The sequence below is a fragment of the Rhea americana genome, unplaced genomic scaffold, assembly GCF_003343005.1.
Source record: "Rhea americana isolate MKP2758 unplaced genomic scaffold, rheAme1 scaffold_113, whole genome shotgun sequence".
Lineage (NCBI taxonomy): Eukaryota > Metazoa > Chordata > Aves > Rheiformes > Rheidae > Rhea > Rhea americana.
The window spans coordinates 1,265,703-1,290,594 of record NW_028185184.1 but is presented as its reverse complement, the minus strand read 5'-3'; the positions used below and the strand labels follow the sequence as shown (position 1 = coordinate 1,290,594).

General features: G+C 36.4%; 1 protein-coding gene across 1 annotated transcript in view; it reads right to left on the bottom strand.

Annotated features, from left to right (window-relative positions):
- The window catches only part of LOC146600859 (cadherin-9), a 68,465-nt gene that overhangs the window by 6,211 nt on the left and 37,362 nt on the right, over positions 1-24,892 (bottom strand). Inside the window, exons 3-8 of the mRNA XM_085316577.1 lie at positions 17,081-17,200; positions 15,519-15,686; positions 11,447-11,634; positions 9,350-9,603; positions 7,840-7,976; positions 6,314-6,435 (exon numbers count right to left, since the gene is read on the bottom strand). Coding sequence (XP_085172703.1) covers positions 6,314-6,435; positions 7,840-7,976; positions 9,350-9,603; positions 11,447-11,634; positions 15,519-15,686; positions 17,081-17,200 — 989 coding nt within the window. The remainder of the gene's footprint in view (positions 1-6,313; positions 6,436-7,839; positions 7,977-9,349; positions 9,604-11,446; positions 11,635-15,518; positions 15,687-17,080; positions 17,201-24,892) is intronic.

Genomic DNA, 24,892 nt, shown 5'->3' with positions numbered 1-24,892 from the left:
TTATTACCTGCTCTAGCTATTGGCTGCATAAATTGACAACCAGCTGTTCTTCCACCAGGAAAGATGGAAGAATAAAAGAACAATGAGAAAGGGAGATTGCAGGTGAATTTTTCCAAATGATGAATAGGTGAAAGGAAATTAGAAATATTATCTAATTAAGTTTTTTTTCAGCTATACAACTGTAAATAAAAGAGACAATGTTAATGATAATCACTGTAGAAATTAAAGAGATGTAGCTATTTTTGAATATAGCAGATTTAAGAGTAAATCTAATGTTGTTTTGTGTACTTTTTGTAATTTCTTGTTGGTAATGCATTCTTCTTCCCTTTTGAAGCAGTTCTGGACATTGAGTTATGATCACTCTTCACCAAGATTTCAGAGTAAGATCTCTGGCACTGCAAGATTTATGAGGRAAGAGTTATTTCAAGAAAATGACTTTTACTCTAATATGATTCAAGCATATCAGACTTAGAGGAAAAAATATACTATTTTTTTTTCCTTCTTCTATAACTTCCCATGTGACTGGACTCAATTTGGAAAATGAAGCATTGCTGTTATTTCTTTTGTGCTCTGTGTGTGTGTGTGTGTGCGCGCACACACGCATGTGCGCACACACACACGTACATGCTCTTCTGTGTGTGTGTTTGAAGAAATAACATTTTTATTGCTCTTTATTTATTTGTTTATTGCTCACACACTATATCTGTAGTGGATTTTATAGTGCAAACTCAAATTCTTAGTGGTCACTTATCTTTGAGGATACTGAAAATTCAAGCTTAAGCTTTGCCATAAAGCTTTCTCTTTTATACTCAGGATGAAGTAGTTTTATAGTCTGGTGGTATGGGGGGAGTTGTGAATGAGAAATTATTCCCCTTGAAGTTGGAGGATTTTTTTTTCATGGTAGGGCCAGGGATTCCATTAAAGGGTTTGTGCCTATTTCCCAGTGGCATCCGTACATTTTGGATATAATACTATTTTGTCTTTTTCTCCAGACTGCTGCTTTCTTAAACCATGACTTACGCTGCAGTCAAACTTGATTTTAGGTTATTTATATTCATATTTATATTCACCTCTGAAAAAGTAATCTGGAACAGTGAGAAGTATGACGTTCACTGATTTCTGTGCATAGGGCTGCCTTGCAGACAGATTCCCTATGTATTTCTGGTACCTCCCTAGGTATAGCCTGTACTCTTTATTTTTTTTAATTTATTTTTTTAACACTTTGAAAGACAGGAAGTGGGTAAGAGCTAATTGGGGGCATTTTGAAATAAAAAGGGTCATTGAGCACTTCAGAGCATGTCSTTGCTCTTCCTGAGACCGTGCTTCTGGGCAAGGTGGGATGCATAGCTAGGAATCCTGAGTCATGGGCTCAGCCTTGGGCTTGCCCCTGAAAGCAAGCATAGGGATCATTAAGGTAAAGTTAAGCTGACAGCGTATCTTTAACAGTATTGAGATCAGCATTAGTTAGCCCTTTTTTATGTGAGCTTTTCAGCCTGCACTAGATTGGTATGTCTTGTGTACGAATCATAGCCGCATCTGGACTCCAGGGTACACATTTTAATGATGCAGTAACATGCTTTAGAGGTGTTCTTAAAACGTTTGTTGAAGAAAGTGGAAAAGATGAGGACTATGGGAGGACAGACGGAATAGATTTTCAGGTTAAAATTTTCTTCTAATAAATCAAAATTTTAGACAATCAGACTGTCCCCAAGGCATTTTGCTGCTACTTTTCAAGACATCAGCCAGCATAATTAATCATTAGTATCTATTTTTTAAAACTTTTTTTTTTTCAAATTCCTTCTTTTATCATTCACTTTACATAAGACAGTGAAAAATAACTTTAAGGATTCTGTGCTGTTTTAGACAGTGTCTTTCGGAAGCTTTAAAAACAATGCAGTTGTCATACAGGATGAAATTTGCAYGTCCCATGTCGGAGAAGTAAGACCACTGGAGACTGACATTGTTGAGCAAGAGAAGCTTCACAGTAACAGCTGCTGAATTTTTGTTCTTCTTCAAGTATGGGATTATATACCCGCCTTGAGTTCATTTGAAGTGTTTGGGCTTTGATTCTTGTTATGTTATGTCCTTAGTTAAACCTGGATATTGTATAACACAGGACAATTTTTCAACTGTCATTTTCTCTAGCTCTGCCAGCTTCTGAGATGAAACTTAAGAAAATATCACTAGTCACTTGCAAAAGGAATGTTTGTGGTATTTTGTTGTTGGGTTTTGTTTGTTGCTTTTTTTAGAAGTGGTTTAGGAGGGAACAGAACAAATCTCAGATAGTGGAGCCGTGTCTTTGTCGTTTCTTGCAATTTACTGAGTTTGTTTTGTTCTGCAAATATTTTTTCAGTTAATCTAGGAGGACCCCCACACATACTTTATCTGTGATAAGCTATGTAAAGTATGTTATTGGAGAGCCTGTGCTTTTAACAATCATGAGTGTAGTTGTTAAGGGAGGCTATGGGGAGAAAGACAGGAGAGTATCTACCTGTTTCTCTTGTTTTCTCTTTCSCTCACTCCTTTTCCTACCCATATGCTCAAGAAGGGCCAATCATTAGATATTCTTGAAAAAGATGCTAACATAGCACAGTGATAAGCTTCTGAAATGAAGATTTTGTAGCAGATTTGGAAGAGGCTGCACTTCTCTGCAAGTGAAGCGATAGTATGGTTTAAGGCCCTTCCCCTGCAGAGGCATTTTGAAGCCAGTTCAGCTGTAAATGGCTACCTGTCYTGCCATTTAGGAGGCTGACAGATCAAACATATTCAGGTATGATTATAGCCTGTGTTGCTGTATGATGTTGGCTACAGAAAGCAACACCAATCRCGCTAGCGCCGTACGTGCAAACACAAATAGACCTTTGGTCTTGACGCATTATGTCTTATGAAATGTTCTAAAATACCTGCTATTTAATGAAGTTTCATGCTTCCTGAACAAACATAATATGTTTTTCACGTGTTAGCTTTGTTCCATACATATTTTGGCAGCTTTTAAGCAGGACTGAATGCTTACCAGAAGTTGGAAAAGTCTCCATTGAACTATAATTCCTACTTTAAGAGAGAAAAAGAGCATTAACRTGGGTCTCTCACCAAATGAAGTCAATAGGTGTCTACCTAGAAAAGGCAGCTATAATGTATAAACAATTTGAGACTGATTAACTAGAAATGGCCGCATGAAGAATGTGATCTCTGGCTGCCCATTTTAAAATGGGAGTKTATGCAGAGTGGTGAAAAGGGAAATCTGCCAGCTTTCTGAATGGCAAAACAAAACTCCTATGTTCTGACATTTGGGAGCCTCTGAATGGCAGGAAAGAATATAGCATCAAGAGGTGGAAAAAAAAGATTTTTTTTTTTTTTTTTGATATTGTAGTTGATGGATGTTTAAATTAGCTGAACGGTTACCACCCAGTTTTTCACTTGATTCAGTCTCCTATTCAACTCAGTCTTGCTCGTTTCCATGGAGAGGACTGATCCTCTAAAAAGTCCCAATTAATTCCCATGACAAGGGCATGAGAGAACTGGTACGAGCACCTTTCCCACTAAGAGTCCCTGGGGCTCTTGCTGGCCACTGAAGGATTAGGGATTTCTAAATTGTGTGAGGGGAAGGCTAGGTCGTATTCCTCTTTAGCCTGTGGATTAGCCGGTGGAACAGGGCTCACGGTGACAAATCTAATGCAGCTGCTTATGTATCTCTAGTGATAATATTTCTYCCAAATTATATTGTTGTTTGGAGACGCAGGAGTGGCAGGAGGAGAGGAGATAGTTTGTAGGGTTTTTCTCTCCAATGACCCTCCTAAGGCTATCTCAAAAAAACACAAATGGAGCYTCTAATATCTGCTGATGTTGAGAATGAGTAATGTAACTTGGCGGTGGAAAGCAATATTTGATCATTCTGACTGCTTCCTGGTGCGACTGAGACCTAGAGAGCAGTGTGATTAATAGCTGGTCCCGATTAAAAAAAAAAAAAAAACTTTCAATAATTAACCAAATATATTTATCTTCTCAATGTGGCCCTCCTGCTGTGGGCACCAGAGGTAGAAGCACTACTGTGATGTGTCAGGAAGCAATTATGATACTAATAAGCCAGCTGCTTTAGCTGATCTCTAAAATAAGGAGGAATAGTACTAAAGGAAAACAACATGGTTTAATATCTTTTTGCTATTATTGGAAGACTGATAAACATGAGCATTATAGTGTACAGGCTATCCAGAACATAGCGTCTATGCCCAAAATGTTCAAGTTTGCATCTCTATATTATTTGCTATTCTTTTTAGGCATCAAAATAAAAATAGTGTCACTTATTGAAAGTTATTTGTTTCTGAAACTCTAAGCCAGTGTCGAAATATGAATTCAGATTTTGAAGAATCCGGTTGTGAAAAAAAAAAATAGAAGAAAACCTGGATCTCCCATTCTTCTGCAGCTACAAGCACCACAAATTATGTATGACTATAACGTGAGTAGGAATGAGAGCTGTAGGGAATTACACTTGATGTACACTCTCTTTGTAGTATTATATATTATATACTATATAGTGTTATTATAGATTTTTTCAGTTAGGTAAAATATTTCCTRGAATTACATTGATAGGCCAGATGGATGGGAGGTCTGTATAACATTAGACCTGTCTAGCTAACAGGTCTCTGTCATCTCTGTATTTAGAAATGTATAAAATTAACCAGAAAGATAAATGAAATGCTGTATATTGGATATTTCACCAAGCGTGCTGGACTACCTGGTTTTTAGGTGAAGGAAACTGACAAGTGATACACGTGGATTGAATCTSGTTCAAATACACAAGCAGAGTTGGGTTTGCTGGGTCACAATATTGCACATGATTAATTTTATTGGAACTTTCATTTGGAAAATTGKGGAACCTTTCTTCATATTATGCAATTAAAGTATAACATTCCTGCTATCGGTCATTATACTAAGATTTCCAGATTTATTTGTTTTCAATTTCATGTCATGCAAAGAGATTTTGTTGCATAGAGAGCAATTAGGTCACATGCCAGTTATTCAGTATAAATGGCTAGAGTTATCTGAATGTACTCAAGCTAGAAAAGCAGGTTATAAATCATAAAATGAAACTATGAGGGTACAATAAACAGAAGTTTGGGGAATAGCTTTGTTCATTCTGTAAGCCTTGAATTGTATACTTTATGTGATAATTTATATCACTGGTTAAGACACTATGTTCTGATCATAAACTATAGTTGTTTTGAAAAGAGCACCCTTGTCATTTTTCTGATGTTATAATTCTCTCTACTGTTTAAATTTAATGTGTCACTGCATTTTGATACACATATTTCTCAGTATGTGTCGTTTGCATGAAAAATAGTAAGACTCAGAGAAAAAAAAAATGGCTAGGAACCTTTTCAGAAGCCAATTGATTTCATTCAAGGTATCTTGTGCCTTTGTAACTCATTTGCCTAACTTCCAGAATTAGTTGCACTGAATGAAAAATGAGTAGAGTTGAATGTAAATTCCATCATTTCACTATATCCTCTTTTTTTTCCTCATTTGTATGTATGTGTGTGTGTGTATGTGTATATGTGTATATATTTATTATTATATATTACATAAAAATTACATATTACATATAATATTACATATTATATGTACTACATATATATGTAACTTTTAAATAAGTTGTAAAACGTCATTTGAATTTCAACTGGCAGATTACACGTACTTGCTCTTTTTGTAGTTCCACAGGACCTGAGGTCCCCCATCAACTTCAGGTGACATGCATGCTATTTTCAGTACAGAATTGCTGAGATAGTTTAGAAAGGGATACACATAACCTTTGCCTAAATTCAGCTCAAACCCAGACTGAATTTTAATTTACAGTCGAAACCAGTGCATTCTCTTTTAATTTTGTAGACTTTTTTTCATGTTCCTCCTTGATATTAGCATAAGAAAGTATTTTCTTGCTTTTTTTATACTTGAGGACATGACTGCATCAGTTAAGGCTTGGAAAAAAAATCTAGAAGGGAACTGGATTATCTGATAATATAATTTTTTTGTGGCATTATGCGAGACAATTTCTGAAAAATATTTTCTGATMTCGTTGGGGAAAAGAACCCACCTTAAACTAAGGTTTTGTATTGTATTATATTAGTGTCAAATCCTACATCCTTTTATCTCCTAAAACCTTCTTTGAATCAACAAGTAGTTTCAGTAGGAAAATAAATGCAGAAAATAAAGAGGAGGAGTTGGTTTTCATCCATTCAAATTATGATGCATTGAAGTCTTCACAGTATTCTAGGATAGTTTCGTTACAAGTTCTCTAGTGACATAAATATGTATTTACCTGTCCTGCTTTTGCATTTTCACAAACAAATGTTTCATAGTATTTGGCAAATTCCGGTGCATGATCATTTATGTCTAAAATCCGGATGAAGACAGGTACCTGGCTACTTTGTTTAGGATTATCTGGAAAAAAGAAAATAATTCACAGTTCAATGTAAAGATTAACAATTTGTGGAAAGACCTGAAATTATCAAATATGGTTTTTCTGATATGTATCAGAAATGCTAATTTATCTTAATCATATTAAAATAACTGTTTAATTTTCTACAGGCATACATTTGATATGCTTAAGAGCCATACCTGTATTCAAAACAAGTTATTGTAGTACATTTATTTTGAAATAATGCAATGTCTGTTTTAATTGATTTTCATTAAAAACAGGCTACTGAGTTATTATTGATGTCTGACTTGTATTCCACACATCAGTGCAGTAAATGAGTCATTTCAAAGAGCTGTTTCCTGAGGTGGAGCTGTCAAGAGTAGCATTTACTGGTTCAAAGCAGAAAACCAGTTAAATTGTGTCAGTCAACTAAAAAATTAATAAAAATTGTCCCTTGTTGCCCCTTTGAATGTTAAAACAAAAATTGGATATGCATAGCTGTTATCGTCAGTTATTCACAAACTCGCCCTCCCGGGTCAAGCTGTAGCTGGAGATGAATCTTGCAGCAGAAATATTGAAAATGGAGACCATATTTGACAATACAATGAAAGAGTTTTGCATGAAGAAAAGATACCAGTCTTTCTGAAAATGGGTATGTAATGTACCTCTATACCTCTATATAATGTACCAAACACCTCCCCCAGGCTTGTTAAGCTCATAGACACCTGGGGGGTCCATAAAGGAGCATGAAGAAAGTGATAAGAAGGAGAAGAGCTGTAAAAGCTGTTCCTGTAATCAGGGACACTCTCTGTTCCCCCTCTGATGCCCATTATTAGTTGGCTGGAAAGGAAAGGACAGGCAAGAGGCATCCAGATGTGCCCAGCAAAAGTGTCCCACAAAACAGTGAAGAATCTGGGTGAAAGACTCAGGGCCAGGGTCTCCTTCAGGCCTGGGGAGGAAGTAGTTTTCTCTAGTCTTGGYGTCAGCTGAAGCTGTTTCCTGAGTTAGGTTACAGCAGATTGAACTTAAATATTTCCTCCCTGGATTGAAAGGGTTGTTCTGACACTGTTTTATTTGTCCAGCCATGGCCTATTTTTGACAAAGATTTCTCTTGAATAGAAGACTAAGTAGAGGATAAACTTGATATATCTCTCCTGCACTTAATTAATTTCTGGAAATTCTCAGGGAACCATTTCACTTGTCTAATACATCCTCTACACAGTTTTGTTGAGCCTGAGAATTTCAAACCATCTTTTCTCCAGTGGGCAAAAATATTCCTAAAGTAATAAGCTGAGCTTAAAGATACTTTGTCCATTGATAATATTTGAGTAAGGGCAAGGTTAATGAAACAAGATAAATCATGAATGCTGTAAATTTTTATATATTTAGTTAGTTAGTTCTAATGTTCTTCTTAAATAAATACTTACTTATTTCAGTTGCTATGACAGTAATATTGTGCCAGGGAGTTTCTTCACGGTCAAGTGTCTTGGAGATGAATAAGGATCCATTTCCTGAATAGATGTTGAATATTCTGTCAAGGTCAGTGTGTCGATCCACAGAATATCTGTCAAAATACAGTACAGTTGAGTGTCAATGTCTGCTCTTACCCTTTAGCTTGTAGGCACCTATAAAAATTTTACCTGTGGTTAATAAGGGATRTTTTCCTAGCAAGTGCCTAAGCTTCCCTGCAAATGCTTAAGGAGAACAGCATGTTGCAAATTCTGAGAAACAGGTTTTAAAACCAGCGAAGGAGATGAAGGGAAAACCATTTATGTAGGCGGTTTATTAGAGGTTGATATTCAAAATCTTATTTTAGCTTATAATGTGAATTCCAGGATAGCAGTGGCTTAACTAGAAATGAACATCCTTAGATAGCATTTTCACAAGTTAATTGCTTTCTGGAGAGCTCAGCCATCAAAGGACACACATTTCAGATATAACTAAATATCACTTGAAAAACAGATACTTTTGTTATGTCATAGGGACCATCAAAATCACCAGAAAATCTTTGGATTGTGTTGCTTTTTAAGATGGAAGTCCTTAAAATCTAATTTTATGATACTTTCCCTTGCTTAAAGCTTTCCTATCAAGGAAAAGGTCATTTTTATAGGTGTTTTTGGATCTAGAGGTTAGTAATTGCCATCCATAAACAGATTTTWTTATTATTATTATTATTATTAACATAGATTACTTAAAAATGTTTTATTTCCTTTCCCCACTCATAGCTCCTTCTCCAAATAGTACTATTGCAGGTCATATCCATTTTTTTTCAGAAATGTAGAAACCAGGTTTCCTAATCAGTTGCATGGTGAATATACAAATTTCAGTGCTGTGTTTGTCACTGCAAATAATAATAGCAGATGGCTAACAATTACAGCAATTTCACAGCACTGAACATTTACCTCTAATTGTTATGACTTTCTCATAGTCATTTCTTATTTAGCATACTGTACAAATGGTGATCATTAAATAGTTAAGCTGTGGAACAGGGTAGGCAGTGTAATGTCTAGGGGGCTATTTTCCTCACTGGAACTGCGAAAGGTGCGATACAGAAGGCTGACTGCTATCAGCCAGCAGGGAGGTAAACACACACTATTTGAGTATCTTACATCGGTCTGACTTTGTAAACAGGGCATAAAAGCATAATCTTGTGAAAGGTTTGGTGAAGGCGCTGGAACATGATGCGTGTTAAATGCTGACCCCTCCTTTCCTTTTACCTAGCGCCTACAGGCTCTCTTTCAGAAAGATCTCCTATATTCTGTTAACAGTGTTTGTCATTACAAGCTCTCATAGACATTTCTCTACTTCACATTTTTTTCAGTGACCCCTACGGGGATAGTTACACAAGTGCCTCACTCCTACATTGTGTACTTATCACATTTTGTGTGCAAGATTTGATCTACATCTAAATCACTTTATTTTTGTGCGAGCACTTACTTTATTGCATTCTTGGTTATGTCYGGATCTTGCGCTACAACCTGCCCAATAATACTTCCTTCTTTGGCATCTTCATCTACTTCTATTAAATAAGAGGATCTGCTGAACACTGGAGGCTCATCTATGTCTTCCACAGAAATTTTGACCAGAGCTGTGTCTTTAAATGGCCCCAGCTGAAGAAARCGAGGATCAGGATGAGTGTTGATTGCTTCCACTCTTAAGGTGTATAACATCTTGTTCTCAAAATCCAGCTGCTGGGGAGCAAATAATAATAAAAGAAAATGATGTCATTTTACAAGAAAAGTGAGTCAGTTTTATAGTGCTGAACCAGAGGTCTAGGCATTTTAAGTGCAAAAGTTCTAAAATTTCATCCATCTTGGAAAGGATGCAGTACATTAGGGCTTGTTCTAGGCATAGGAAAATTTGAGAATTTTACAGAACAACAAGCCAATTATTGGCCCTCTGCCTATTACTTGTTCAGATTCCTGGAAAACCAGATTTGCTGTTGCAGTAGGGATCAAGCTACAAAAAAGTATGAAGACTCTTTCCAGAGGTAGGAGTTACTCATAATCTTATTTTTCTCACCTCTATAGCAGTAACATGAAGTTATCCCAGCTCTTAAAGGTTCTCTSTGTGCACTTTCCTCTCTCCCTTACCATCTACTTTTGCCTGTACTGTATCAGGAGCAAAACAGACTTGCCCCTGGCCTGTCTTCCAGAGTGAGAAGAAAAACTTTGAACTCTATTTCCAATATATGYGACATTTACATTATAACCTCTGTATCCACACTTACCCACATGTCTAATACTTGCTACAGGGAAATTAACTCTCAAAAATTGGGGAAATGCCAGATTTAAGGTAGAGCTGTACAGAAACTGCAGAGCCTGTGATCCTTGATGATGACTGACACTGACATTCCGCTATCAGGAGAAACATTAACAAAACTGTCCTTTTCACTTTGAAGCTTGTGTCCCAACATGCATTTCTTTCCGTTTCAGTAATACCAGCTGTCAGTGTTTTCTAGCACATCATCCAGACGTCCATTTTTTTTTTTTAGAGATGAGAAATAAAAAGTGTAGATTCCCCTTACCTGAATTATAGAAATTCCGTGTGAACTAGACATTCCGATTTTGGGGCAATGCTGTTTATTAACTAATCTGGATGATCCTCAAACTACTCAGGTTTATATAGATATATACATAAATGTACTTATACACCTATGCATTCATAGATACACAGGTATACATGCACATACACACACGTACTCAGGCAGCTCTCCAAAAACAGATGTGTATAAATCTATATTTTATGTAAATACACATTTTTCATAACTGACAGCATAAGAATAGAACTGAGTATAGTGTTCATAGCAGATATTAACAGATGAAACTTCCTTATAGGATCCATTCTAACGTTTAACATAAAGTAATTGTAACGGTAGTTCAGTAACACCATTACAGATTTTTTTAATAGTCTGAACTCSAAAAAGCAATCAATAAATCAATTAGAGATGGTATTTTGAATTAAATTTCTGCCTATTCCTTTCCTCTTCGGGCCTCCACTGACACGATATCCAGCAACTTAGGTTTCACCAAGGTTAGACTTAAACCAATAGAGTTTTTAGGTGTTGAAGGTTTGAGCCTAGTGTTCTGGATAAGAGACTCCTGCAGATTACCAGACAGATTAGAGAGGAACAGGTTAACCTTAGAGGTATAARTTCATCAAATTTAAACCTTCAGGCAAGCCTCTGACTTGTGTGAGCCTCGCTGCAGCAGTCAGCTGGTGAACCCCACTGAACTGAACTCCTCCAGGTTTTCACAGCCCCAATTCAGAGCTACGGTATGCGAGAGTATATACACCGAAAAGACAGCAGCCACTGAAATATTGCTTTATGTGAAGTGACATGCCAGGAAATTTCCCTCAAGACTTGAAAGTAACAGATATATGCTGAAGAAAGAGAAGAACAAAACTAATACAACAACTCCTTGGCAACCTGACCTCTTGTGAGATTTACCCTCCCTTCCCCTGGAAAAAGATAAAATAGCCATAACACCTGGAGAGCTAAGTACATATAAAAGAGAGGGAGAAAAAATAAACCTTTTTGACAGTTATAATCCCTTCCTGTGTGTCCTTGTCAGTGATGATGTCAAACATGTCTGATCCATCCCCACTGGAGATGCTGTACTCTGTCTCTGCATTTTCACCCACATCGGGGTCATTGGCTTTAATTCTGCCAAGAGGAGTCCCAGGTGGTGCAGATTCAGGAGAGCTGAACTGGTAGGTGCCTGGAAGATCGAAATCAAGCATTTATTCTTTTGAGGACCTTTGTTCCTCTGAGTAATAAACATCTTCAGTTTCACCTGGATTTTTTAAGTAACTTGGAGTTTGATACATTTTAAGAAAAAAATCCATTAGTCATCATAGTAAACTTTAAAACATGTTCAGAGCTGATTGACAAACTGTCAAAAATTTTTCAAGTGATTCTTCAAAGCCATTTAGTACTGTGCTTTTAATGCTTCTCTTCCCTCCATCCCCCCCTTATTCTTCAGCTATAAGGAACACAAAAGCACAATAATATGATACTGATTCTAACATTGATTATTTAACAGTATAGGCTTTTTTTCCCCTTCTCAATCCTCTAGAAAAGTTCCCAGATAAAAGTAGTGGGGGGGGGGTTGTTTTGTTTTCCCAAGACACCAGAGTTTTAGAAACCAACGTGGATTTTGGAAGGAGGCTAAAATAGAATAGGATTTTTTTTTTTCTCCTTTTAAATATGTATTCAAAAGTTTTAGGTATTTTATCTGAAAGTAATTCATTCAGCCGTTATTGGTAATACATACTGAAGAGTCATGGTAAAGAGCATTTGGATACATGTTCATGTTAATTGCTATAGTTAATTGAAATGCAGATACGTTCAGATTTTCTTTAATTTACTCTGCACATACTTTTTGTGCTCTTTTAATGGTTGGYTTCATTTAATGTTTTTATAATCAGGTTTTGCTAGAAAGAATTCTGATTACATAGACATTTTAATCTTGAATATGTGTATGAAAAGTGAATTTGTATGTATTTTCTGACAAGATTTGCAATAAAATGTAATTAGAAAGACATGTTGTTGCAGAAAAGGAATTAATCACATGGTTTTATTGACCGGTTAAAACTTGGCAATGACGACCTTTCATCACTGGTAAGACTCAGTATGTTTCTAAATTAGTATTTTCAGTTATTTACTAGAAAGAAAATGTAAGATTTTTCTGATATTTTCAATATTTTACATTCCAGAACCCAATATTTATTTTCAGCTATTTACTCATGTTAATTAATATCAATTTACTGAGTGAAGCGGTAGCACTGGAAAAATATTGCAGAGATCTGGACTGGACAAAACTGGCATCTGGCAAGATGCACAATCCTTGTTTGAATAGTGTGGAAAGGACCTGTTTAAATTGCATTGACTCGTAGTGTAACACAGTCAAGTGTCTCTTTTGGAGCTGGCCCATTTCTTATATTTACATGTCTTTTGCTTTCTTTCAAGGCATTTAAATGGTCCCAAAGGTTCCTTCTAAGTACGAGGACTACAGCAGACATTTGAGTGCTGAATGAGTCTCTATCCTCAATTGTATACTCTAAGTACAAAAGAGTGTCACTGGAAATACCCTATATTTATATAGATATGTAACAAAATGGAAGCTAATGCTTGATGCTAAATTGCATTTGCTGTTACAAATTCAAGGCTCTAAGTGAAAGCCCAGCAGTAGACTGTTYGGCTGCAATCCACACAGACTAAAATGCACGTTATTCCCTTGAAACAAGCTGAAAGTGGGGTGAAGGTTAGGATTCCTGAAAGCTAACCCTAAGTTTGAAGGCTTGCTCAAATTTGGGGGTGTGGCAGGGGAGCCAGCCATACGGTGAGAGCAGATTTAATCATGCCACTTACGACTTCTTCCGGAAGAAATAACTATTATAAATGCTTTTGAAAGCATTACTTGTGGCACTGTGTGAGTGCTGCGCATATCTGGCATGCGAGATGGCTAGTTTGGCTTAGGGGCCAACTGAATTCCAAAAATGTAAGGTTTTCATTACGGTGCAGTTCTGAAGAGGCTTTCCCCCCACTGCCGTTAAACCATTAAAAGACTCAGGCCTTATAACTGGGTAAGGCCAAAGTGCCTTCCAGGACACAAAATAAAGCAGAAAATTAATTCATCCTCACTGCAGCCTGAACAGCTGATGCTTCGCACTGCAGACTGCTATTTTTCCTTTCTTCTGACGCCTCTCAGAAACCAATCTTTAGTTCTTCTGTACTTTGGCATTAATTCCTTTTGCCCCCACTTTCAGTTTACCTTCTGCTCTGGGCCACACTTTGACTTACTGTTGCCTCACATGAGAGAAAAGGGAAGGTTATTGTATTCGGAAGGAGCAGACTCCCAGAACTACTTAGTCCTTTGAAGACATGCTCCAGTTCATAACTATCTGAGAAGAAATCAAAACCTCCAGATGTTTCTTTATGTTTGATTTACCAGGAAGTGTTGAAAACTGCTCTGCTGAGGAAAAAAGAAAATAAGAGGGAAGAGTCATCAGCAACATGAAAATTACACCCCTGCATTCGTTCTGGAGCAGGTCATCTATAGCCTGTGCTATGTGTTTCAGTGAAGTTTAAAGTAGCAAGCTACAGAGAGTGTTTTGTGAGGCATTAAACTATGTGAATTTCTCTACAATTAAGGACCTAAACCAAAGGTTATTGAAATCTTCAGAACTTCCATAGACTTCACTGTTTTTCAGATCGAGCTTCAGYTAAACTTGAAAGAAGAGCAACAGAAGGAGCAAAGACTAAAGAGCCTGAGAAGCCAAAGTTATTTTGCAGTTCTGTGCATCTTTCATTTTTTATCTTTTATCTCTCTCTCTTTTTTGTTGTTTTTATTTTTAACTCAGCAGCCAAGCCTACAATRCAATACACTGAATTCTAATTTAAGTTCAAGGATTCCTATTTGCCAAAATATTATGGCTCCTGTAGTCAAACAGGAAAGTTAGTTAAGAATTTGTGGCTTSAGTTTGCCATGTGAAGGTGACTCTCAGCAATTAAACTTTGACTATGAATTTAAATAACATTTTCTTTGCAAGATCCTCAGTACTGTTACTCCCCCTCTTTTCCAAAAAGCAATCTGTTACCATGAAAGGAGAAAAAAACATTATATGAAACTTAAAGAAAACCTCTCTTCCATACTTTCAGAGTTTTCTAATATTTTTAAAAATCTGTTCTAGGTTGATTTGCTTACGCTATCCTGATTGTACTTATTGCCACAGCACTGAAGTGCTTTTCAAGTTTCTTTAAGTCCAGGAGAGCATTTTCTAAATCAGTCTCATTTGTTCCGTCCTTGGCGAATCTGTTMAAAGAGCCAGTCAGGTCCCCAATCAGTGCCAACAAGCAATTCAAATTTTATAATATGGACGTTTTTCCAGCAGGTGCTGAACTGCGGCTGTAAATTTCTTATATCTACAGACTATCAAATAGTTACTGGACACTGATTGTAACAGCTCGGGATTGGTTTTAAACCGGTGGCTGAGGATGAAAGGATCTGTAGTACATTGCGAAGATTTCTCTATTGTGCAGCTTTCTGTTGTTTGCCAGTTTTTAGTCTACAGAGATACTTTTAAAAACCTTAATCATGTTTAATGTGGTCTAGATTATCAAAAGCATTCAACATCAAGAGCTGAACGCAGATTACAAGTACCTAAACCAAATGGTCAGATTTCCAGCAGAGCATACCACCCACCAACTCTGACTGTGCACGCTGGTAGGCTAGAAAATTTGGTGACTTGCTTGCTTGCCTAAATATGTGGGGTTGTCTTCAAAGACAGAACCCTAGATGTTATGAAATTTCTGTAATTACATCCCTGTAATTAGCCTAGGTTATTGTTACTGCTAACATTACTGTGAACAGAGGTGGGAAGTAAGTTTACTAATCCATGAAATAGTTTGCCTTTACAAAAAGGAGTCAGAAATTCCTGTTTGCCTTAATAATGCTGCAGCATAAACAGACACATCAGTGGGCTTATATTTATTAAAATGAATCAAAAAAAAAGAGAGAGAAAAGATTCCAGATGGTGACATGAAAAAAGTGATTTTAGAGAAATTCTTTGAAAAATAAAAGTACTGATAGATGTTCCATACTCTGTGGGAATCGAGGTGGATTGTCGTTGACATCTGTCAGTGTGATGTTCACCGTGGTGGTCCCTGATAGTCCTCCCATCTGGCCTCCCATATCTTTGGCCTGGATGACCACTTGATACTGTTCCCTGTTTTCTCTGCTCATGTCTGGTAAAGCAGTTTTGATTATGCCTTGGAGAAAAGAGACAGGGGAAGGATAAGGAGAAAAATAACCACACATTTTAATTAAATGGGTTTATGTAAGATATACTGTGCGTAGCAAGCAAATACAATTTAAAGTATAGGGCTTTCAGTCTATTACTGATTTAATTTGACTTTAAGAAAAGAGAAAGAAATATAACAACGACATTATTTGCTGTTTGTGWTGTGCTAAATCAATGTAATTATTCTTTTGATGACAAATATATATAACTGTTGAATTAATGAAACTTTTCAGCTATTTTTTCTGACTATTATTTTAATAGCATACACAAACTCCAACCTTAGTGAGATTTTGGTATTCTGAATTCTGTCTTGTCTTGGATTCATTATTTCAGATTTTACTCGTAGGTCCATAGATTTTAATGATAAATGGGAGCCATAGTGATCATCTAGGGCTATAGATAATAAAATAACTGGATATTTTAAAATTAATGCTGGAAAATCACCTTTGGGTGTCTCATCTACAAATAACAGTTCCATAAACATAACTTAAATGTCTCAGCAATTTATACAGCACACAGGAAGAACAGAGACCGCAGATGGGAAAGCCAAAAATCCTGTACCCTAAACAGAGAAGTGATCTCCATGCTTTTGTGATCCAGATCCCAGAAAATCTTGTCATGAAAGCAGACACTCACAGTTTTGCTTTGTTTTATTTTTAAGCAGTATTTCTATATGTAAAAAGGTGGTGGCTTTGTGAGATTCAAGTACTACTTAACACTTTAATCCTAGGCTAGTTCATATTAATACTGTAACTATGTAACTTTTATTATCCTTTTGACAACCCCTTGCTGGGTTTCACAAATAAATTATTTTTAAAGGAAATTAGATATCATAGTCATTATCCAAGCATGCCCATGACAGTTTCAGGTGCTTCCATTAATTAAATCTTGCTTCAATACCAATGAGTGTTAGAACTAGAACATAGTTTCAAAAAACATCTTGACCTAAAAATTGCTAGTAATCAAGAATCTATTGCAGATGTTTATCAATATATAATTCAGTTGCCTTTGTGGATTTTTTTCTCCTTCTGATCTGAACTTGCTCAGCTCCCTTTTTTAAAATGAACAGATGAAACTCCCAGAAAATGGTGTAAAACAAACTTTTAATTACTTTCATGATTCTCTGAATCCTTTACAATATTCTACACCCTTGCTCAACTGTAGACTCTTACAGTGAACTTTTGGGAGTTCTTCTACATTTCTTCTACAATAACTTTTTGTTTTTTTACATGTCTGTGCTTCAACAATATAAGTCATTTCATGTCATAAATCTGCTGCAAAATTAGAATATAGTTAAAAGTGTCTTGATCCCGGCATACTATCTCTGTCATTACAAAAAGTAGGACCACATGAGTTGCTAACCTGTTTCTGGATCCACTGAGAAATATGGCTGTCCTTGGAGGATGCTGTACACAATTTTGGCACTGTTTCCATAGTTGGCGTCGTCAGCATCTGTGGCTGTCACTTGAATAACAGGTGTACCTAAATGGATACCAGACAAGGGCTCAGTGGATTTTAAGACAGCTACTTAATATTAACCACAGAGGATTTTATTTCAGTAAAAAATTGAACAGCATCCACTGGAGGAATCCACTGTTATCCTCTCCAAACAAAATACTTCCTTCCCAAGCAAACAATAAATGACTAAAGCTAAAATCGTTATCACTTAAGCTCTGTGCTTCAGTTAAACAAGAATAAACGCATAGGGACTGGCACATGTCTTTGAAACCCARTGCAGCATTAGTTTTCTTCCTGTGATCAAACAGATTTAAAGATTGTTTCCTGGTAAAAACATGTCATCAGCTGACATTGTTCACTGAAGTTGTAGGTACCTTCTGTGTGAAAAGAATTAAGGTTAAGTCTGGTTTAATTGATAAATTGAAGCAAATTTCCCCATACTCATTTTCTCCCAGAATGGCAACCTCCAAATACCTAATGTCAGACTGAATAAAATATTTTTCCTCATCCTAAATAATTTTAAAGATGTTTTTTAAAAATAGCTCAGTTTTGCAGTCAGAAATGAAAGTTTGTTTTGTTTCTCTTGATCAAAATTATCCACTWATTTGGCAAATAATTTCAGGTCAACCACAACTACATTTTTTCAGTAAACATTTTTTTTGCATGAAAACAGCTCACTCAGGTCCTACATCACTATGAGGAGAATATAGGATATGCAGGATTAGGAGCATTGGGAGCCAATACTTTGGATGTRGCTTACGGATTAGAAGCAAATGCAAGCTTCTGTAAAGCCGCTCTTATGAGATTTATAAAAGGACAAAGCTATTCTCACAAGCTTTTATTTCTAAGCAAATTTCAAGATGTCAAAATACATTTTGCTAAACAATCTAGAGCTGGCAAATGTCTGGATAAATGCAGACAGTCCAGCAGTTAGAATGCAAAAGTCCTTAGCTCCTTGCCATGGGGATATGGCTGATTAGCAAAGCTCTTTTCCTTATTTTTAAAGATTTTTTTTTTGTGTTTGTGTGTTTGTGTGTGTGTGTGTGTGTGTGTGTGTGTGTGTGTGTGTGTGTGTGTGTGTCTCATTTCCCTGGTGAACACTGTCCACTTATAGGGACATCGCTTCTTATCCCTGTTTTTCTTCACCTTCAGTCTCTCTAGATTGAAATTCACCCCAATAACTTGCAGCCACGCACCAGTCTAGACTATAAACCTGGAAGATACTCGTTCACCTGTGACTAATGGAATCGCAGAGCCTCGTGTATCATGTGTATGAAGGCATGAGGAAAGTAGAAATGCAGAGCAATCAAAATGAAAGAATTATGAGGTCAGGTGTTTTCATTAGGTCCTCTTAGATGCAGGTGTTTTCTCTTTGTAATACATCATACCAGCTTACACATAATACTTGTATCTGGCTAGCAGTAACAACACCCACTATTTCAGGTTATCTGACCAGTGTGACTGTAGAGGAGGAATAGCTCTCTCCCTGCAACTAATCAGCAGAACAAAATTACAAAAACGCTTTGTCACAATTCATCAGACTCTGAAGTAGATTTTTGCCACCAGCACTCAAGATTACTTATTGCCTGATTAAACAGTTGGTGGTCATCTGTGCACCAAAGGGAGCTGTGAAGATAATCCTGAAGCGAATATTTAAGGACAACTTTATCTCTGACGGTGTCCAGCAGAACTATTTGTCTGGCTGCAAAATGAAGAATATTCTCCTGTAAGGAATGTAAAACTGAGTCCTATCTGCTCTGAAAAAGGCAAATAAGATAAAGCCAGTGACTCCTCAGGACCAATAGTGAAAGAGGAGTCAGTATCATTTGCTATACAGTTTAAAATGTACAAATCAGCAGTGGAACAATAATCATGTTCTTATACTGTGTGCTACTGTAGCATCTAAAAGATGAATAAGAATTAGAGGACCCCCCCCCCAAAAAAAAAAAATCCAACAAAAAACTTCAACAGGAAAACTTAAAAACTTACTGCTCTGGTCCAGTTTTGGCACGGTCTTGGGACTTACACACTAGTTTGAGGAAGGTCATAAAAACTGAACACACATTAACTTTCATCTCCTAGCTTGCTGTTTTCCTTAAAAAAAATTGAAGCCTGTTTTCACAATAATAATTATATATACACATATTCATATACATATATATAATATTATTATAGTAATATATAAAGTATAATATAATAATTTATATATATATATATATTTTTTTTTTTGAAAGACTTTCCAAAGCTCAGAGCTATCTTTGAGCAATTTCTGTCTTTGTCTCTTTGGAATGTATATCTTTATTTCCTGAGGCACAAGTGCCATGTAATTACAGTTGTTGTAGAAAGTGCAGAAGAGAAGCTGTAACCCTACAGAAACTTTGGAGGTCACACCAGATAATTCAAATGGATCTGATATTGAATGAGATCCCATTACAGTTAGCAAAATATCAGTGTTTTATTTTGTTCGTCCCATTCTGTAGAGTGATGAAAATGTGGTGGTGTAGCAGTTTCTGCTTGCTAGTAAAATAATAGTACGATTGGGGAAAATGAATAACATCTTCAGAAAAAAAAGTAGTGTCAGAATGCAGCGGGATGTGCTGCATCGTAAAGCAGGATCCTTGTGGACAAAAGGCAAATGCTTGTTCAGCTTTTTCTTTCCTCAAAAAAAAAAAAAAAAAGAAAGAAAAAAAAAAAAAAAGAAAGAAAAAAAGAAAATAAAAAAGACTTCTCTGCATTTGAGATTTGAGGTCAGGAATTCAACTAGTATGGTCAGTGAAATGAAGCAACTCAGAACTAGCTATGAAGTTACTGGAAACAGGGTAAAAACAGCTTAGGTCTTTTTAAGCAAAGTCAATTATGGGCTATTTCCTGCCCATCCAAAAAATACCCACAGAAAGTGGGTTCTAATATAATTTTTGGCTAGATTACCTCACCAGGAATGCTTTGCCCACATTTGCCAGATTTTGATTTAAATTATGAATCACTGCTAGATTAGAAACTGGTAGTCTCCTGAGCCACTTCTACCATTCCCATGAGGAGGATCACCTGAGTCTGAAACCTTCCAGGTGTGGTAGAGAGGCATGTGTGACAACTCCCTTTTTATTTTCAAATTGGGTTAAAACTAATACACCGATGAGCATGTTTGTCAAGCTTTGAGCTGAGATCTAACCTCCATTCCAATTAAAAGCCCTATTTGCTTTTGCACCTCAGTTTACAGAGAGTCAGGGATCTCTTAGAGATGGGCTGGCACACTGACCCTTTTCTCTTGCCTAGACAGGTTTTTCAATCACCTGCAAAGGTAAGGCCRTAGGAATAGGAATATTGCTATGAGTCACTAACTTTGTCATTTCTGTCCTGTAACTTGTCAGAAGAAAGTAGGTAAGGCCAAGAAATATACTACAAATATGGCCCTCATCTAAGGCCCACATCTTAGAGAGTAGTCTTATCCATGTCTGTGTCCTTCATGTCAGAACTGGCTGGAAAGATATTGTTATAACTAAATCTCCCAAACAGAAAGATTTTTCACAGTGTATCATTCTTCATAGCCATGTAAATAAGTTGACGGTGAAACCGGTGTAACAGATGCCAGAGAAAATGTGAGATAGACTGCAATAGCAGTCTAAGGAATAATAAACACATAATTTATGTCCAAAACAAAATGATCATGAACCCAATCCTAGCCAACGTGCCTATTCCATCTCAGGGCAGGCACTAGCTTTCAGAGTTTAAGAGGTACAGTTTATTTCCTTTTTCTTTTATTTTGTTTGACTGAATTAGTATTTTTTCAAACATCTTCCAGATTACTTTTTGGGCTTCAAGATTTTCTGTGTCTGCCTGCTATTGCRGTTTGTTGAATGTGTTGAATTTGCCAAGCTTCATGAGCACTGGCATGTCAGCATTGGTTCTCTGGTTTTGTTTTCATCCCTGCTTAGGTGGTGGTTTGAGTCTGGAAGCTCAGGCAAYCTGACAACACACATGTGGGAAGTGGGATCCTAATACGAGGGTAGAAAAAAATGCAAAAGGAGGATAATCTGAGAGAAGAAAAATCTAGACTAAATACGTATAAGTAGTGTTGGTGTGTGTGAGTGCACATGTGTGYGTGCATATAAGACTGTGGAGTCCAAACAGGAGCTCTTTATTAGAGAGAGCATCACTCCACACCTGGGACCGGAGCTGAGTCCCAGTAACATGGATTGCAGAACTCATGAGGAGTGGGACATAAAGTTGAAAAAGCATTTCAAATGAGAGTGCTTTTCTGAATTATTTTTAAAATTCTTCAGTTCCATGTGCTACTCAATCTTTAAAAAATTCTGGTCTCCAAGCGCTTTACCAAGCTGCATTAAAAAGCTGATGTAAATAGCCCATAGCAAATTAGTGCAAAAGAGGTTTTCTACTACATGATATAGACATACATTTTGCTACCTTTTCATGTAAAATCTTATCCTTCATCATCCATCGTTTGTTCCTATTTGGTTCCCTCAGTTAATACAAATTAAAGAAGCTCCTGTTCCTTAGAGGAATAGATTTTACTGAAAACTTTTTCTGTAGCTTTTGGTTTGAACAGTAATCTCCAGCTTGGGGGTCGTTCATGCACAAATTATGCTCTTAGCTTGGCGTTTTTCAAGATTCTACCTTAAGCACTGGATCCAAAGGTGAAGGCAATGCTTTAAATATTTTTCACAGAAATTTTATTTAAGGAATGGGAGGGAATTCTATAACTTCAAAATCCGTCTTGAATTTGGTTTTGACATTTTTCAATAAAAATATGATTTCATATCAATTCAATCAATTAATTTGCAAGAAAAAAAATGTTTTGTTCAGACTTTGGCCTTATAAAGTCTTTTTAAAAGTCACTTGGAAATTAAAAAAATAACTTTGAAAATGTTGAAGCAGGRTGTTTTTGACATTACCAGAGCGCTTCGTTTCTATTTTTTCTCAAGTCAACTTCTGTCAGAATTGACAGTTATTGAAAAGTTCTGATTTTTCCATAGAATTTTTTTRCCCAGCTCTGTTTAAGAGAGAGCTCCACTCAAAACTGAAAGGCTGTTTCATTTTCAGAAATAGAAGACCAGCTGGAGTAAGTGGAGAGGCAGGAAGGCCTTTGTCTCCCTAAAGGACAAGCTCTTGTGCTTGCTTCCTGTTTTCAAGCACAATGACAATCTGCTGTTCATCAAGTTTATTTATGGCAAGAAGATTTTAGAAGTGGATTACTTTTGCAAGCTGAAAAGAGACAGGAGAGGTCTGGAAAACTTCTAGGAGTAKAATTGGGAATTTTCTTCTGCTAGAAGCCTAATGAAGATAAGTGGAGGGATAGTTTTCTTAATTAACATGGCTCCAGGGATTGTTTTCATGTGGACATGGCATATAGATGCCCCTGCTGAAGATCCAACTGAAATATTAAGCAAGATGCAGAAATATTAAGTCATATTAAAATAGTTTTCTTTTTGAGAAAAAGTTTTTTTTTTTGCTAGATAGAAGTAGTCTGTGCTTACATAATGAACTGGAGAAACTGTGAACTAGGAGCGGTCATATGCAACTGCCTGGGCTTACAGAGTTTAGTAGCACATATAATTCACCGCTAGGACCTCATTACCACATCAGTTGGACRACACCACATCCGACTACTTTCTAGCAGGACAAAACAAGGTTGAGACATAACCCTTGTGATCCTTTCAGTTTGASTGGAAGACAGGCCCTAGATAAAAAGCTAAAGGACTGGGGAACTGCAAAGTGAACTTCACTCTTTTGTACATGACCCCAATTTAGAAGAGATTTAGGTAGACTGCTTTTTCTTTGATCTAGAAAAGACTGAAAGGTTGGTAGCATAAAGGGTTAGTAAGAGTAAAGGCAAAGGAAGAAGAAAAAGCAGAAAAGAAGCAAGCACCAACAGGTAAAYAGATAAATGATTCCAAGCTAGAAGAATAAATAGGCATGCTTGAGAAAAGCAAATTAAATTAAGTTATAATAAATAAGGAACCTGAGGAACCAGCCCCAAAGGAACAATAACATGACACTGGACAACCAAGAAGGAACTTAAAATGTAGTTCAGCCATATGCATTGAATAGAAATGTATAAAAAAGAAAAAAAAAGTGTAAAGAGAGGGCATAAAACAGGAGATCCAGTGTTTTATAAGTTTCATTTTACCCTTTTAGTTATTTTCAGTAATCGTCTGTACAACTGTGATGTAAAACTTCATTTCATTTGAAAATATGCTGTCTCATATTTTTGTGCTTATAGTTTTGCATAATGATTGATTAGGATGTCAGCCGATGTGCTAGACCCTGTAGGTGAGTCACTGTAATCCCTGCTAATGAGATTAAAAATAATTAATCAGAGACTAAAAAAAAAAAAAAAAAGAAAAAAAAAAAAGAAAAAAAGAAAAAGACAGAAGCTATACTGCCTAGTATAATCCTATGTCCTTTTTCAAAACTACCTTTTCCTCACTCTTTCACTCTATGGTAGTAGAATAGTAGTAAAATCAAATGAAACTTATTCTCCCATTCCTCAAATACAAGATGCTATTTTTGCATAGTTTTACTCTGGAAACATTCCTCTGTATTTTATAAATACAATGGAGAAAGGTACCTATCACTTCTTGTGTGTGTTATGTTTTGATTTTTGAAAAAAGGAAACAAAAAACAAAGTTGCCTTTTGTGTGACAAAATGAAGTAATGCTTTARGTTATGGTGAGAAACTCATTAGCGCGTACTTACTTTAGCGCAAGTCCCAGTAACACATAGAAAGATGCAATGTGACTAGGCTACTCTGTCTTTAATCTGCCTGAAATGCTGTGTGTGGCAGAGGTTTTTGCCATGGAATACAATGTATACACCGTTGTGAAATAATGTCTGAGACTGAACTGGAAAAGAATGGCTAAAGCCTCTTGCCCTTGTCCTCCTGCTGTTCAAAACCTTGATACAATAAATTAGGTTTCCTTTGTAGTAATTCTAACRGTGAACTGCATCAGATGCCCTGCATGAGAATTTGAAAAGCATTATGAATACAATAAGAAGTGGAAAATAGTAGAAAGAATAGTAGAAAGAATGAGAAGTAGCTTGAAATATTGGTGGATGAACAAGTCTGTGTATACCTATTCTCTAGAGTTTTTTTTTGCCCCTCTCACCATAAAGACACTCTCTGCTGGAACAACAATTCTGGTGTCATCAAGTGGCAGTGATAAGAGAGAGAAAAAAAATAGTCAAGCTCTTTCAAATGATAATCTTGACTAGCTATTACTAGCCTGGTGASTAAAGGAGTACAGTGATCTGCAAGTGATCTGCTGTCCAAAATAAATGAACTGTAGATTAGAAGACTTTTCTATTTTGTGCAGCATGCTGTAAAAACTTGCAATTAGAAAACACATTACATTTAGGGAGAGCAAGTATTTGCAATCTGTGTTCAAAAAGAAACAAAAACTAAGAATAAGAAAAAAAAATCTATTCAAAATAACGCTAAAACTCACCAGTTGCACGTTTCTGGGCCTGGAGCTACTGTGCATATGGTAAGGCTGTTCCAGCTTGAATTAGCTGCTGATGAAACCAACGTACTGAAAAGCAACAAGGAATGCCACAATATGGCAGATAATTACCTTATTTTTTCTCTGACCACATTAAGCCTTTTACAGAGTACCTGAAAGCAAACCAGCTTAACCWACAAGCATCTGCAATCCATGGTGCATAAGGCACAGAAACTCCAGCACAGGAATCTCTGAAGGA